The 17,328-nt window shown below is 39.0% G+C and overlaps 2 protein-coding genes across 6 annotated transcripts in view; one reads left to right on the top strand and one right to left on the bottom strand.

The window, feature by feature from the left end:
- Positions 1-17,328, top strand: part of LOC126620830 (uncharacterized) — a 53,163-nt gene that overhangs the window by 31,860 nt on the left and 3,975 nt on the right. The window lies entirely within an intron of this gene.
- On the bottom strand, positions 1,694-4,960 carry LOC126620803 (protein ROOT HAIR DEFECTIVE 3 homolog 2-like). Its single transcript, XM_050289100.1, has 10 exons — positions 4,380-4,960; positions 4,315-4,346; positions 4,157-4,225; positions 3,862-4,055; positions 3,686-3,782; positions 3,424-3,594; positions 3,235-3,339; positions 2,667-2,761; positions 2,445-2,541; positions 1,694-2,163 (listed from the first exon to the last, which is right to left on the bottom strand). The coding sequence occupies exons 1-10, from the start codon at positions 4,441-4,443 to the stop codon at positions 1,870-1,872; spliced, it is 1,218 nt and encodes a 405-aa protein (XP_050145057.1). The 5' UTR covers positions 4,444-4,960; the 3' UTR covers positions 1,694-1,869.

The following is a 17,328-nucleotide window of genomic DNA, read 5'->3' as shown; positions in this document are numbered from 1 at the left end:
AAGTAATAATTATCCACGGTTAAAAATATTTATTGATCTACCAAAAGTTATCATGGACGTACCCATTTTTCTACCACATATAGAAATATACAGGCTAGAAGATTCTCATTTAATTGAAACATACCAAACTCATTAAACACTCTAACCAGAAGCTCATACCGATTATTAAGCTAATTAGTGCTTTAGAAATTTAGAGATGTCAAATGATGAAGAAAAGGAAGAGGAAAAGGTTTGGACGACTACGGAGGAGTAGATGGGGATGTAGAATGACAACCATACCATGGGAGATGGAAGGATTTTTTAGAGAGAGAGAAGGGAATTTGCTCCTGGAGATGATTGACTGGTTAGGGTTTTATTTTTTTATTTTTAAGTAGATTGAGTTAGATGTAAAAAGAAGTTTGATTGAGTTAAGTTTTGATAAGTAAAGGCGGTTTCGGAAATAATGTTGGGTGTAAATAGATAATGATAGATAAATCAAATACAATGGGGATATAAAAAGTAAGCTGGGTGTTGAGATACAAAATATGGGTTCAAATAAAATTTCCCTTATTTAAATTGTCTTGAGCTTTAAAAACAAAGAATCTTTTCATTGGGGTGAACTGAACATGATGTTTACTGGTAGTTTGGTAACGAAAGTGGTGTTCTTTAAAAAAGTTAAAACTAAATTTTTTTAGTGAGACGTCGATAAAAACTAGTGTGAACGGAACATACACCCTCTTCGTTTTGAGAAAAATTTGTGTGGAGTTGCTGCTGAATTTTGCTAAGTGGCACTAGAATTCAGTTAAAACTCGCTAAATGGTAAGTTTTTTAAACATAATATCCTATCATTCTTCTATTTTAAATTTTTCATAATTATCTTTTTTACTCATAATATACACCATGAGATTGATCTAACTGTTCTTTTTTTTTTCCAATCCTTCCTTCCTCTTTTTCCTTCTCTCTGCCGTTGCAGTCTTCTTCCCAGTTTCTTTACTTTCTTCACAAGGACACGAGAAGAAGAATAAAAAAAGCCAATCTTCTCCAACTATCATGGAATGAAAAGGAAAAAAAAAATTCAATTTCAAAAACACAGTTAAAATCATATTATCCCCAACTGCATGTTAATTGAGAAAATCCACCCACGATCTAAATGTCAGGCTACTGCTTGTCAAGGTAGAAGAAAAGAAAAAAGAAAGCAAACATACAGACAATTTAATATATTTTTGTGATATTCAATTTTGTTGTTAGTCAGAGTAGATACTATAATTCATTTTTTATTGATAAATTATTAGCATCCACAATGCTTTTTGTTTACCATTCATATTCTTATGAAGAAAGGAAAGAAGCATACATGCACAACCATTCCTATTTTGCTGAACACGAGAAAATCATTGTGGTAGGATTTAAGTGCTATATTTTATATTTTGATTTCATTTTTTTTTCTAATTTTCCTGTTTAATATCCTACATGATTTTCAAGACTATGCATAACTCTAATTAAATTTATATTTTCTGGGGCTCGTTTTACCGGTCTGATATGATTGTCATTGTGTATATCAATCATTAGTAGATGATCCTAATTAATTTACCCTTAATTAGTAGAAAAGATAATTATGAAAAATTAAAACAGAAGAATGAAAAAATAGTATTATATTTATAATAGAAGAATGATAACAAGTGGATTATAGCACGTAAAGTCCAATGGCAAGCTGAGCTCCACACAAATTTTTTTCATTTGTTTTACTGACAATACTAATATGAAGAAAAAGTTGTCAATAAAGTTAGAATGCGCAGATTTTACAATCTAATTCCTCGAAACATAACAACTAACCTATAATTTGTAAAACCAGGCACTGAGCAAATCCCGTCTATTTTTATTTCAAATCATACATCATGAAGATTCAACTTCCTCAACATTTGCCGTTCGCTTTTGTCTTAAAGGAGGGCTTGAGTATTCCATGCCTGTATCTGATGACGAGATATTGGAAGACACTGAGGACTCCGGGAATGAGCTTGTTACTGGATTTGGCTGAGGTGTTTCATTTCTATAACTCTGAGAAGCAAGAGAAACTGGCCGCCTTTGTGCTTCCGGTGTTTGATTCCCCTGAGCTTCTTCTGCGAGTTTTCTTAGAATATTCATGACGGTTGGAAGAAACCTTGATGAGATAGACAGTATTCCTGACAGCTGGTAAAAACAAATAACGGAAACTAAAATTAGAAACTGCTTCAATCAAGAAAATTACAATTTGATGAGACTGTAACAAAAAAGGCCAGCCCCGAGTGACGTCTCTATCAAATTAGGATCACCAGCTGTTGTATTCCACGTTCAATCCCAATTTTACAAATAAGTTAAGGCTTTTGACCAAGACTTTTCCATATCAATCTTAAACACAAGAACTGATTCCTTCCATAACTCATACTCATAAACTTACAAGTGAGACAAAAAAAACTCAGTTTTATACTTACAGCGTCATGCTGGAACTGTCCTGTAATGTCCATCTGTACCCATAAGGCCTTCGAAAGTAAAAATGCAACAAATAGAACCATGAGGTAGAGAGGGTTCCTGTTTCATTTGAAGAAAAAAGGCACAGTGATTAACAGATGTGCAAGACATTAGCGTCTGGACACTTAAAAATGTCCAAAACCTAAAACTTGCAAAAGGAAACAAAAAAGAACGAAAGTAATTACTTTAAAAGCATCATAAATTCATTAAAACCAAGAACGATCATCGCCATTATAGCCCATGGAGGAAGTAACCAGTTGTTACTCCGCTTGTGAGCCTCCTGAAAGTACAAAAGCAAACAACATCATGATCGAGCAGAGCCATAAGCATAAAGATAGGGAGCTCGTTACAAAAATAGTAATAGGATGCTAGGATTTTTCTTTGTAGAAAAAACAAGAATACACTGAACTTGATTATAAGTCGGTCCTATCTGAATAAACCATTCCCAAGTCAAGAATCAGCACGATTTTCAATATGAAATGTTTCCATATGTTTGGTTTCACTACTAAACTAAATCCAATTTACATAAGAACTCCCACCCAAAATGTCATCCGAGGACAATGCTTGCGTCCTATTTCCACGTTCCTCCCACCAGTTGTTCATTACTTTTCCAGGAACATGTTCCAATATTCATATTTTCATAACCAAATCTTTAAAGAACATTTTATAAAAGACAAAATCCATTTATTCGAGATGCAACTCTGATTAAACGATATAAAAACAATTACACTACTGAAGTTAAACTAAGTATACCTGTGCCGAAATAGCTTGAGTGACGATATATTGGGTCTCTGCTTTGAACTGCTTTGACAATGACTTGCACTGTACTGGGGTAATTAAGGTATCCTTTGAAGAAACCTAGTTTAGAGTTAACCTTAATAAGAAGGGAGTCTCATCATAGAAAAATTTTACATAAAAACCAAACCCATAAATAAATGGTACCTCTTCCCGAGAGCTTGAGGCAAGAGGATCTGTAGGAGGTCCTAGTTTCCTATTTTGTGAAGATGAAACAGTAACAGTCCTGTCCACCAGAGAAGAAACTAGGACATTTTCAATATTATCTGGCTTCTCATTCAAGCGAATGGCAGCCATGGTCAACAAAAGCTTCAGAGACTGCAAGAAAGAGATGATCGAACAACTAAAACATCACTTTAAGTCAGAAAGATAGATAACATGTACTTCCACAAAAGTTCCCAATGATTACCGCAGTTCGTGCATCCTTGGTAATACTTCTAATGTCTTCGTTCCCAGTCCAAACCCTAGGCATTGAATCGCTGTCATAATTGAAGACTACGGCAAACCTGAGAAATGACAACAGAAGTGATCAGCAACCAAAATAACAAGGTGAAAAAGAAAAGAAGATTTTTAAAAAGTTCCTACCGATCCTTCATGTGGATCATAATTTTGACAACCGTTTCATTGTCCAACTCAAAATTGGCAACTGCAGTTGAGAACTCCGATACTGCAACTTTGGTCTCACGATTAAGTAGTTTTCGTATCGAAGCCCAGGTGTCTTTTGCACCAGTTTCCAGTAGAGCCTCTACAGGACCGCTTAAAGACGAAGAAAGTTTTTTTCTGAAAAATAATGGGTATTTGCATTAAGAAATTTGAATAACCAAGACTTTGATACATTATCAGAGCACTACCTCATATGTGGAGATAAATGACCACATACCTCATCGTGGACCAACTGTTTGAATTTCTGGTTGGCAATCTCTTCACACCGAACCGTAGCAACCATAACCTAATTAAATTACAGTATGTGTATATATTATATGCATATGAGAAGGGAAGACCACAAATTATCAATGGGAAGAAAATAAACTAACAAACCTTGTGAGCGGGAAGATCCAAGTCCTTGTTCTCTAAAGAATAATCCTTGTTCTCTAAGCGAAGACCACAGATTACTTTCCAAATCTGTTGTGCACTAAAGGAAAATCCTGACGCAGGGACAACACCCATTCTATCGCCAGCAAGCAGTCCTGGAGAAATAGAATGGTTCTCTTTTGTGATGCGTCCAACTCAGCCTCCCCAAGCAACTCGGCCGCGGCGTTGCTGCAGGCCATGGCGAACAGTTCCACTCGAAAATCCGTCCAATTTGAGTGAGAGTCAAAGAACTCGGGGAGGAATCGGACCTCGTAGTTTTGGATGTGGCTCGCCAGATGAGCCATGGTTTCCATCGACAAAATCGAAGAGCACAGATTGAAGGTAATGTATATGTGTGTCTGAGGGTTTGAAATTGGGGGAAGGGCGGCTGAGCCATGTGAAATTCGGTGAGATGACATAGAGTCGGGAGTGATGATGAGTTTTGGGCTGGTTTGGGGATGGAGTCGGCGACAGAGAGATTTGGCGGCAGAGAGTGATGGGTTTTCGGTTGTTTTGGGGAGATGTTGCTTTATTTAGTTATAGGGATTTTTATTGTTGGTGCGTGGTGAAGGAAGGAGGGAGGAACGCTGCAGGAGAGTATTGTGCAAGAGGCCCACTATTTTTTAAGAAAAAAAAAATATTTTAATTTTTCTTGCTTAGAAATCCAAAACTGTGATAATATTATAAGCCAATGTGTGCAGTGGCGAAGCTACATAGGGGCGAGGAGTGGCGTCCGCTCCTCCCCTCACCGGAAATCAAGTCCAAGAGCGGTGGTTCCGCCCCTCCGGTCCCGTCAGAAGCGATGAAGTTCGTCTGTGTTTTCTGGGTTCATTGCTACTGTTCAGCTTTGCTGCAGCAAGTTTTCTTTTTTTTTGTATGAAAACCAAACCAAAACGACGTCGTTTTGGTACTGGTAAAAAAATTTAAAAACTCTTCAGTTGGACGACATCGTTTGGGTTATTGAGTTAAAAAAAAATTAAATAATTAAAGGAGTCCCCAGTGCCTTCATTATCCCAGACCCCAAGCGGAGAGTAGCAACTCCCCAAATCCCAGCCGCAACATCCTGTTAGCCTTCCTTGCTTCCAAAGTTCAAGCCATCTCCCTGCTGCCAGCTTCTAGGCGCCATCCTTTGGTTTGGTTGGCCAATTCTCTCCAAATTTTTTGATGAAATCTGTAATTTCTAAATTTATATTATCCCTAACCCTAATTCATTATTTAATACAAAATGTTGTTTAATTTATATAGAATCATAGAGTAATTGATCAACATGGTTAATGACTATTAATTATGGATTATTGATAAGAAATTCTATAAGTATTGATGAATGAAATTGTTATTTAGGGTAAACTTGAATTTTTTATTATTGATATTGATTAATTGAATTTTTGTTTATTGAATAATTTATATGATTATTGGTATTGATTGGTTTAATTAGTTATTAGTCATATAGTATATTCTACTTTAAGATTAAGAATCTAAGATTTTTTTTTTCTTCACATCATACCGTTAATTAATATAAAGATACTATATTGAGCCTATTATGTGAAGTTTTCAAGGTATAGAACGTCATCGGCAACTATTGTAATGTGTTTGTATTGATAAACCATGGAAGACATTACTATAAAGGGATTTGATTGTTATGATTTTTTTTAATCTTGCACTCTTTAAGTTCGCCCCTCCTCCCCACAAATCCTGGCTTCGCCACTGAATGTGTGCATGACGAATCCCACGCATCCCATTTTACAGTCCTCTCACTATCATCATGGTACTATTTACTTTAACGGAATCATTTTTCATTAGTTTTTAAATCTTTTTCAATCAACAAGGGATAAAAAGCGGAAAACGTTGTTAACACACTGGATCAATCAACAAATTGTTTTGAAAAAACCTTTCATGACCATAATAGAAATTTTATAAGTAAGGGTCAAACATGTTTTTCAAAGAAACACATAAAACACCTTTAAAGTCACTGACAGACTCCTGCTGCTTTTTATAGCAATTACACTTTTTAACATGCAACAACGCAAAGTGTACGGTATCCTAATCTTTTTTCTACCTCCACATGTGTTTGTGTCGATTTACAAATGATTTTTCACTATACTTTTTTACTTGAATGTTCATTCTTACATACTCCTGCAAAAATGTTTCTTACAGTTAATAGGCACTTTGGAGAACAAATATGAATGCTTGGAGTAGTAGATTTCACACAATATTCAGAATGGTATGTCCGTATTCAAATATTATACATTTCTCTGTATAGCTTCCAATTAAATTTTGCAATTACAACTAACTCCTAAACAATGGTATTTGTATGTTATGAGATAGTTCTCTGAGAAAGTTGGGATTTTTATCCCAATTGAAATTTCTCTCTCTCTCTCTCTCTTCTTTTGTTTTTTTTTTTTTTTTGAGTGACATTTAACAGTGGTTACAATGGTTCTGTTCATCTCTCCAATTAGTTTTTTTGTTCTCTTTAACCTTTTGTCTAATTTTATTTTTCATTTTTTTAGGTGACTTTCTGCAAAAGTTAGTATAAGCTTTTCGCATGACATGGATGATGAGTATGAGAAACTCATGCGGAGAATGAACCTACCAAGCTATATGCATAAATCATACCTTAAATTCCTCAAAATCACGTCAATTATTTACCATCTCCCTTGTTCAAACTTACACATCTTCATCCAATATTGTTTCTCTTAGGATTGTAAATAATAACAGAGCAAACAAACATGGAATACTTCTGGAAGTTGTAGAAGTACTTACTGATCTCAACCTTATTGTTACGAAAGCATACACATCTTCGGATAGTGGCTGGTTCATGGATGGTAAAAATCCTTTTATTACAGACTTTTTTATCGCTGTAAAAACTGTCCTTTTTTGTTCGAGCTAGAAACTGATTATGTGATTAGGTTTTCAAATCGGTTTTAACTGCCGCTGATCAAGATGGAAACAAGGTTACAGATGAGATTTTGAATTATATTCTAAACCTAATCCAAAACTAACTGTGTTTGCCATTTGTTTTTCCTGCTTTTGCAGCGAATGATGTAAAAATACTTTATTCAAAAGGTTAATGTAGACATCGAAATTTCGGTAAATAAATGTTGACCGATAAATCAAAGTGTCAACGCTCATGTATTACATAAATTTTACACGTAGCGTGTGACTCAATGAAAATTGAAATGAGTTGGAAAAGTCATCAAATAGGACACGTGTCAACACCTGGCAGAAACGACTTATTTCATCTGGGATATTATATTCAAAATTAGGCATTGGAAAATTCTATAAATACAAGCCCATTTCATTCATTTGGAGGGAACCAAAATCATTAGGCAAAATTCTTGAATCTCTGAAGCTCTGAAACTCCGAAGCTCTCAAGCATTCAGGTTCCCGAAGAATCAAGAAAGCTCTCTTCGTTTTTTGTTCATCGTTCTTCCAAGATCAAGCCTCAACGGCTCTTGGATCAACCATCCACCAATTCAAGATCAAGCCTCAAAGGCCCTTGAAGAACTTCCACCAATTCAAGATCAAGCCCCGACGACCCTTGAAGAAAGCACCATCGTTCATCATCCGTTCATACAAGATCAAGCCCTAACGGCCCTTTGGATCAACAACGTCGACAAATCCACACATCCAACTGTTCTTCGAGATTAAGCCCAAAAGCCCTTGAAGATCCGTTCATCACTGTTCTTCAAGATCAAGCCCAAAAGCCCTTGAGGATCCGTTCATCACCGTTATTCAAGATCAAGCCTTAACGGCCCTTGAAGAAACATTCATCATCAAGATCAAGCCCTAACGGCTCCTTGAAGATCCGCTCAAATCCACCTTCAAAGATCAAGCCCACGGCCCCTTGAAGAAACTTCCAACAATTCATCCAAGATCAAGCCTCGACGGCCATTGGATCAACGAAACATCCACAAATCAACGCCTTACGGAGATCGAATCAGAGGATCAAAATTGAGAAAGATTGTAACCCAAAATCATTAAAATACAAATATTTGTTTGTGCACGTTGTTTTTGTCTTGTTCGTTTCGAGAATTTTCTGTGTTCACAAATTGGCACGCCCAGTGGGACAATCTCTACCTCTCATCTCTTTCTCCGTTCAAGGAATCCAAACACACCTCAAAGTCAATGGTATCAAGCAAGGGACAAGCCGTTCTCGCAACCACTGAGGGAAGGATCCTAAGCACTTCTGCCGCAAACAGACAATTCACTGGCGCCACAACCGCTCCTCAACATGCCACTTCAAAGTTGGTGCCGCTAAAAGAGCAAGGGGAGCATCAAAGGTGTGAGTCTGTCATCAACCTGACCTCGCTGGGGGCACCGAAGCATGCTGCTGAGGCACACAAGATGACATCCCAAAACAGCCAACGACGTTCTTCGTCAGCATCTTGGATGTCTAAAGGAAAGTCACGTCTATTGGTTGCACAAGTCATGACCATTGGCGTTACCTCCATCGAAGAACAACTGACTCAAATGAATAAAGCGATCGCAAGGCTAACACGGATTGTTGAATAAAAAGACTTGCAAATCGCTGCACTCGTCAGCCGACTGGAGCCACAGGACGACGAGAACCCTGACCCAGAGAATGATCCACTAAAGAGAAGAGATGACGAAGAAGATGAGCCTCAAGTGGAGAAAAACGATGTGAAGCCGGAGCCAGACCAAGCAGCGGCACTCATGGGATCTCTTTCTATTCAGCAGCTGCATGAGATGATCACCAACATCATCAAGACACAGTACGAAGGGAGCTCACATACCTCTTTGTTCTACTCGAAGCCCTACTTCAAGAAGATTGATGCCCTGAAGATGCCAAGGGGTTATCAACCACCAAAGTTCATGCAGTTTGATGGAAAAGGAAACCCGAAACAGCACGTTGCCCACTTTGTTGAAACTTGCAACAACACAGGGATCGAAGGGGATTACCTTGTCAAGCAGTTTGTGCGCTCGCTGAAAGGAAACGCCTTTGAGTGGTACACGGACCTAGAGCCTGAGTCCATCAACAGCTGGGAGCAATTAGAGCGAGAATTCCTCAACCGCTTCTATAGCACCCGCCGCACTGTGAGCATGCTAACAAGCACAAAGCAGTGGAAGGACGAGCCAGTCATTGACTACATCAACAGATGGCGCACTCTAAGCCTCGATTGTAAAGACAGGCTCTCGGAAACCTTTTCAATCGAGATGTGCATCCAAGGCATGCAATGGGATTTGCAATACATCCTTCAAGGCATTAAACCACGGACCTTCGAGGAATTGGCCACTCGCGCCCATGACATGGAGTTGAGCATCGTCCATCATGGGAAGAAAGAACCGATCGCCGACTACAAGAATGACAAAGTTCTTGGGCCAAAGTTGGAGAAGACTGCGTGGAAACCCATCAAGGAAGCAATGACGGTCAACACAGTTCCCGTCAAAATCCCTACACGAGGCAAGGCGATTCAAACCGAAGCTTTTCGTGATCAAGAGATGCGTAGACGCACTTTGAATGAGCTTGAAGAGAAGACTTATCCATTCCCCGACTCTGATGTGGTTGCCATGTTAGAAGACTTGCTGGAAAAGAAGGTGATCGGTTTGCCTGAGTGCAGACGGCCGGAAGAGATGAATCGTACCGACAGTCCAAGATACTGTAAATTCCACCGCTTCATCAGTCATCCGACAGAAAAGTGCTTCGTGCTGAAAGATCTCATCATGAAACTGGCTCAGAAAGGAATCATCGAGCTAGATCTTGACGATGTGGTGAAGTCAAACTATACCACCGTCACTTCTGGCTCTTTCGACTCAAAGTCTTTGCCTCAACCGCCGGGGGCATCCTCCAAGTCAAGCAAAGTTGAAGGATGGACTCAAGTCACTCCTAAGAAATTGCACAAGAAGCATACATCTCCTCCACAAGTTCGCCAATCGGAAAGGGGGCAAAACAGCTATTGTCAACCTTCAAAGCAACGTGAACGTGTTGAAGATGATAAGATTTCGACACATAGATCATCTATCCCCATCACGATGCGCGATTTCTTGCCCGAAAACTTCTTCAACTACTCAGTCAAGGCTCCTTGCTATGAAGATTGCGAGGAACAACTCTCCCGGATCGCTTGATGAACCAACAACGCTCCTTGTTTGCATGAGCCTAAACTGCACGAACCAAAGCTCCTTGTATGCACGAGCATAAAAGACGACAACAAACGCTCCTGGCCCGCAAGAGCATAAACTGCGTACGGCACAAAAAAAAATTTACAAAAAATATGTATTTGAACTACGTTTTGACTTGATCTTTTTCTTTGGAAGGGTACGTAGGAAGCTCGAGCATTCGATTTCGAGTTCAGTCACATAAAAAAAATAAATAGAGGTTTGATTAAAGTTTCATTGATGAAGGTCAATTTAAAAAATAAAATAAAAAAATTTGCAAGTTTCTTTGTACAAAATTAAATTACAGTTTATTCGAAAAAAAAAAAGAATACATATGTTATTATGTATTTACCCAAAAAAAGAAAAAAAATATTATATATATATATAAAAAAATCAGAAGATGGAAGCTCTTCTTTGCACCCGCTCTTTCATTTCTCTTCTAATACAGGCCTAGGCCTAGCAGGAAAACCTCAAGGCCCGTGACAAAACATCCACCAGATCCAAATGGAATACACCACTGGTCTCACAAGGGCCCATTCTGCTTCCATCGTCACCTTCTTCATCGAGCTCCCTCCACATTGGCGCTGTCAATCTCGCCAACATAACATCATCATCAACCGCATCAGTCTCTGTAGCTGAAGACTCTCTCAGTGCGGAAAAACGATGGCGTTTAGGGTTCGAACTCGAGCTTGCTGTCCCTGGTTCTTCTCTCTCTCCTCGCCATCGCCTCCGCCAAGGTTTTCTTCACAGAACGCTTCGAAGATGGATGGGATAAACGTTGTGAGTATCTCCATCAACCTGGGAAGAAGAGGCGGCTAACCGCTGATCAAGTCCAGTTTTTCGAAAAAAAGCTTCGATGTGGAAAACAAGCTGGAACCAGAGAGGAAAGTCCTGCTGGCAAAGGACATTGGCTTGCATCTGTGCATTCTCTGTGTTTAATTTCGCCGCTGCTCTCACTCTCTCAAAAAAAAACTCGGGTCAGATCCATCGGCCACAGCGAGCCCGGATAATGGTACATCAAAAGATGTCGTGGGTTCCTCGACAAAACCCACTCCGCCATGAACAAGTCCGACCCGGCCCGCGATCTCGACGAAGACGATGTCGTCGAGGCTGCTGAGGCCACCGTTAAAGCTGCCCAGGCCACCGTTAAAGCTACCGAGATCACCATCGACGAAGCCTCTGCACCTCTGTAAGGTAGCGGACAGCAGAAAAAGAGAAAGTGCAGACAGCAGAAAAAGAGAGAGTCCAAGAAAGTGAAAGTGGGTCCATGGATTGGGCAAGTGAGCTGGAGTCGCATGGAGTTTGAGATCCACCAAACTCCAAAAGTCTGCACCACTAGTTGATCGACAGAGGACGAAGAAGCACACGAAATTCATTAAAAATTATTCATTTTCTTTGTTTTCGTTAAAGAGAACAAGCGGTTGTGACGATCGTGCTGCTGTTCTTGACCCACGCGACGGTGAATATTTTGGTGGCGCTGCTGATTGGGAATTTGGGGCTGTGTTGGTGATTGCGCATGCGGCGTTGAGGAAGACGGATGACTTGCTGATGGACGAAGAGAACTCTGCGTTGATGACTGCGCCTGCATCTTCCTCTCCATCGTCCTCCTGCAACTGCTCCATCATCTCGCCCATTGCCCTACCACCATCTTCCATCCTCCGCTCCAGTTTTTGAGCACCATGCTCCTCCGTCTCTGCGACATACAGCCACAACGGCCTCTTGACCAACTTCACCCGCAAATAACAACTCCATATCTGAAGGAAGACAATCATTTGTACTCTCTACTTGCAGCAATGACTTGGCGACTGGATCTCTAGGTTCTCATGTTCTCCTTCCATAGATTTGCAATCTTGTGGAGTCTGCTCAAAGCTTTTAACAGAGAGATCTTCATGGTGCAAGCGGTGGTGATGCAGTGCATCATCTGGGCACCCTCTCCTTTGTGCAACGCCTAAGCCCAGCAAGGAACCCAGCTCCAAAGCGTTGGCATCGTCTATCCACATCTCCTCCGCCGCCTCTTCTTCCGCTCCTCGTTCGTCTTTTCCTCTGCAAGGCAGTAAAAAATGCAGTGGCAGTGCAGTGGTTGTGTAGTGGTAGTGCAGTGGTTGTGCAGTGGCAGTGGCAAACAACAATGGCGAAGAACTTCAATAACCACAGTCAAACGACTAGCCGGTCATGAAGCCTCGACTGCAAGCTCTCCGTCCGTCTTCGTCCACTCCCTGCAAATTCCTCTACCCATCACCCAAATTTATACAAAAAAAATAATAATAATATAAAAATATAAAAAATATAAAAAAATAAAATAAAAAAAATGATGGTGGAGCAAAGCAAAGTGGTGCTGTCACCACGTGAAAAAAGGGGGGGGTGCATCAGGCACCATGTGCAAAGAAAAAAAATAAAAGAATAAAAAAAAAATATAATAATTGTAAAGGTTTTGGGTGCTCTACTTACCGTGTTTTGATTGTTTTAAAGCCAAGCTGGAAAGAAGGAGAAATAATATAAAAAAAAAATTGGTGGAGTCTTCGTGCTTCTGGCACCATGTGAAAAAAATTAATAATAAAAAAAAAGAATGGTGGATCAGTCCACGTGAAAAATTAATATGTATGTATGTATGTGTGCATAATATATGTATGTTTACAGCAAAAAAAAAAAACAAATGCATCGAGAGAAATAAAGTCCGTTTTTATTTATTTTTTCTGGAAATTTTACATAAATTTGCATTATACATACTTAAAAAAAAAAGACAAATCAAGAGGCACCAGATCGAAGAGGCACCAGAGGGTGATTATTCAGAGCCTCAGTACTAGGCAGAACCCCAGGAGGAGGAGGCACCGAAGATTGATCATTTGAGGCTTCATTACGCGGTACAGCCCCAGAAGACAAAGGCAAATGCTGTTGGAACAAACCCACAAACCTCTGATGATCAAGTAAAATCTGACCATCAGATTCCTGCATCTAGTCAATTTTCCTCTTCATGTTTGTCGCATAGCTATGTGCGAGCTTATGCAATTGTTTATTCTCCTGCTTGAGCCCTCTAATCTCCTGTTTGAGACTCGTCACTTCAGCCTCCAATGATTCAACTTGACGGGTTCGAGCAAATAGGCGTTGAGCCATATTAGACACAGAACCTGCACACTGCACACTGAGAGCCAGAGAATCCTTAACAGCCAACTCATCAGACCATTTGGAAAGTAGTCTGTTATCTCTGGGAGTGACAAGGTTTCGGGCCACCACCGCATCGGTCATATCATTCTTCACCACCGAATCCCCAACGGTAAGAGGACCAATAGGGGATATGAATGATGTGCGTCATATGTTGTCTGGAGAAGGCGGGACTGCCTCTTCACCAAGATTCAAGTCAAAACGACGGTCGGAGGGTCCAGACATTTTCAAAGTGTTGAAGAAAGAAAAGATCGGATAAATCAAGATCTTAGAAGTGCAAGAAGGGAGTTTTCACAAGCGAAAATTCAAGTGTGCTTTGAAACGAACTACGTGCCTCTATAAAAAAACCAGCACTCGACGGGATTTCAGAGATCGAAGAGGCAAGCTCAGCATTCGAGATGCCAATTCAGAAATCGAAGAGACAAGCTCAGAAATCGGAAAGGCATCTTGCTTTTCCACACGCGTCAGCACCCGTCACACGCAAACTCAGCTTTGCGGAAATCACGGGCAATTTGTCGAAGCGTCGATCCCAGATATCGAGGAGGCGCCAGTCTTTTTCAGCCTCATCAACACCTCTCACATGCACACTCAGCTTGGCGGAAATTACAGACAATTTGTCGAAGATTCTTGACAATTCTCTTCAGTAAATACGATTTATCAAATGCTTAATTTGGGTTTGGAGTTGCTTTTTCTCATGGTAAAAATTGGTGTGTCCCATCCAGAACAATTAGTGGGCATTTTGAGGTTTGTTCCAGTAAAGGGTTTAAGGTTTTTTATAATGTCATATCGTGTTGGGATTTTTGAAAGTTGGTTTATTTTGAAATTAAAGATTTTATGCATCATTCAGTTGGTAAAGGACACTTTGAAATCAATTTTTTTCCGCAGCTGAGACAATTGATTAGTTGATAAGAAAGCGACATTTTCATTCTATTTGTAAGATTTAGCCAAAAGTATTTTTTAACAACTATGATATATTTTGATTTCAATTCATAATTACTTGTTTTGTTAAATTTAACCTCGAATCTGTTAGTAAATCTTTATACTTTGTACAAATACATATATAATCATGTATGTATAATTTTTATAATGTTGTTAAACATTTTTACTTTCATCTTTTTGTTCGTAGAGGGTGAAAACCGCGTTGTTCACAGATGCAAAACAGGGGACATCTTCTACTTCATATGGGAAGTAGAGATTTGTTCGATTATGATTGTTTTTCTGATTTGGTTAAATTCGAAATTAGTTGGCTTGCGTCTAATTTAGTTGTTTGCATTGTTTGCACGTGTAGTCGTTTTTCTAACTTAGTTCATCAAAATATGTCATACATTTTCTAATACCGCAGTAACGTGTGAATCACATTTCCCGCAGCAACTCGCTGCCTACACTTTCTAGTTATCTATTCTAAAATTGAGGTAGGATTACTGTTCATTTAGCTATAGTTAAATTTTTGCCCCTCGATTTCACCTTATTTACAAGAAACCCATCATATTTGGGTTGGGTTGGAAGGGTAATTATTAGAAGGGGCGTTTTGATATAGACCCCTCATTTTTAGGCTTCTTAGATTAAACATCTGTTCATTTGAACAATTTGATTAAACATTCTCCTACAATTTTGGTGTCATGTGTATTTTAATTAACCCATTGTAATGTACCTAAATTACATATTTTGCCATAGCCTTTAACATATCTTTGCCGTATCCATATTCTTCACCCCAAAATGCACGCAAATTTCCTAGATTCTTGTTAACTAATGTCTCAGAGTTTTAATCCGAGAAGAATACTTGTTGAATATGAGAAGAATTTGAATTTAAGGATATTAATAATGTTATTTTTCTAGTGAATTTTATTTTCTTGCGGCATTTCCTTCCTATGAATGTACCATAAGTTTCAGAAGCCTTCTTTTTGTACCGAGGTCGATGTTGGTATTCAGGTTCCAGTTACTGATTTTTATTCAATTATCAGTTGGGTGCGTTGATTTTGATTGTCTTTCGAAGTCAAATGTTTTGATTAAACGGAAAAAATAAAAGATGAAAACGTGATTAATTTAGGTATATCTGAAGCTATTATCGAGTTAAAAAAATGATTCACACGTTAGGGTCGATGCATGTTGTGTATTAGCCAAATTGTTAATTAGGGTTTTAGTATCAATCGAATTAAGAATCCCATATGGAGCTTTGGTTGGATCTCAAATCCATCCAACTTGCTAGGAGTTACACCGCAGCAACGTACGTAGCTAGTATAAGAAGTAGAGGGCATGGCCGTCTTTGGGCCTTTTATATTTATTTAAAAAAAAACATATTTGGTACATATATTTCCTCTTGATTAAACATATATTTTTCTTTGGTACATATTCGGTACGTTTAAATATATTATCTGAACTTACCAGCCTCATGCCTCCGAAAATAGAGAATATGTCTAATTATCACACATGATATCAATATAAAAAAGTGAAAACAACCACTAATTGAAATGGATAAGTCAATTCAAAATTAAAAGATGAGAATCACAAAATTCTAACGTGGGAGAAGAAACTGGATAAGTCAATACAAGAAACCCATCAGATTTGGGCTTGATTTCACCTTAGAAGGGTAATTACCATATCTTTAATAATTCCTGACGACTACATTCGTTATTTAAATGTTTAGAGTGAAACTTTAATCATTCATGGCAGGGTATAAATACAGAGTGTAATATATACCCACTATCTCACTGTCTGGAAAAATTCATGAAGAAAATACGAGCATCTGTATCTTCCCTTTACAGCTCATTGTTTAATATTTTATTATTATGTGGGCCTAAAGCATATCACATCACATACCATTTTATTATTTTAATCCATTAGACACATGGGTGCTCGTCACATTCACCTAATTCCGTACACCCACTACATCATTTTGAGTGTTATTGTATTATTGCAACCACAATTTACAATCTGATCTGGGTTTTCCAAGATTCTGATTAAATTATTATTTTTGATAAACCCATTTAGGCCTCGTTTGGCACGCCGTATAAAGCATCGGATAGGATAAATAATACGGGAGCAGTTGTTTGGTGCACTCTCGTACTAAATAAGCACCCGCTTAATTATCCGGCCCATCAAATTTTATACGGTTGACACCGTACTATTAAAACAGCCCAAAAGCTCCGGATAATTAGTCGGGGCGTTGTCCTCTCCAACTTCACGAAGCCGCCGTTAACGACTTCTCAAAGTGGGCCTTCGAGCAGTTCCTCGACGAGTTTTCCACCCTAGGCGCCACTCCTCTGCAGTCATTCTCCGACTAATTTCTCGTCTCGTCCGACGGAAAGCACACAGAGGAACAAAGAAGAGAGTGAGAGAGAGACAAAAAGAGACCAGTAGCAAAATAACATATTCCACAGGGATATACAAAAAGGGGCGGATGGAAGCTAAGGAATTCGCCAACTGGAGGCGTCACTCAGCTCTTCCCCTCCTCCAAATCGAATTTTGTCAATGCTTTTCCCCAACCTAATGCCCAAAATCAGTCAGCCCCATTTTTCTCTCTGATGAGTGTTCTTGGTTTGTTGAAAAAAAGGTGTCCTCCGTGAATTTCCTTCCAATTGTTTTTTAGGACAAATAGAAAACAAATTCCTTTGTGTGAATTTTCTTGGTTTGTGGTGTGTTTTTTTGCTGGGTTGATTTGTAGCTAAAAAAAGAGAAGGATTGGGAAAAAAAAATGAGAATTTGAAAGGT

This window comes from Malus sylvestris, chromosome 5 (assembly GCF_916048215.2).
Source record: "Malus sylvestris chromosome 5, drMalSylv7.2, whole genome shotgun sequence".
Lineage (NCBI taxonomy): Eukaryota > Viridiplantae > Streptophyta > Magnoliopsida > Rosales > Rosaceae > Malus > Malus sylvestris.
The sequence above is the reverse complement of the archived record's forward strand: the minus strand, read 5'-3'. Positions and strand labels throughout refer to the sequence as shown.

Coding starts and splice junctions, on each gene's coding strand:
- LOC126620803 (XM_050289100.1), bottom strand. CDS start 4,443: ATGGGTGTTGTCCCTGCGTCAGGATTTTCCTTTAGTGCACAACAGATT. Junction 4,347..4,379: donor GATTTGGAAAGTAATCTGTG/GTCTTCGCTTAG, acceptor ATTATTCTTTAG/AGAACAAGGACTTGGATCTT. Junction 2,164..2,444: donor GACAGTTCCAGCATGACGCT/GTAAGTATAAAA, acceptor TGTTTTTACCAG/CTGTCAGGAATACTGTCTAT.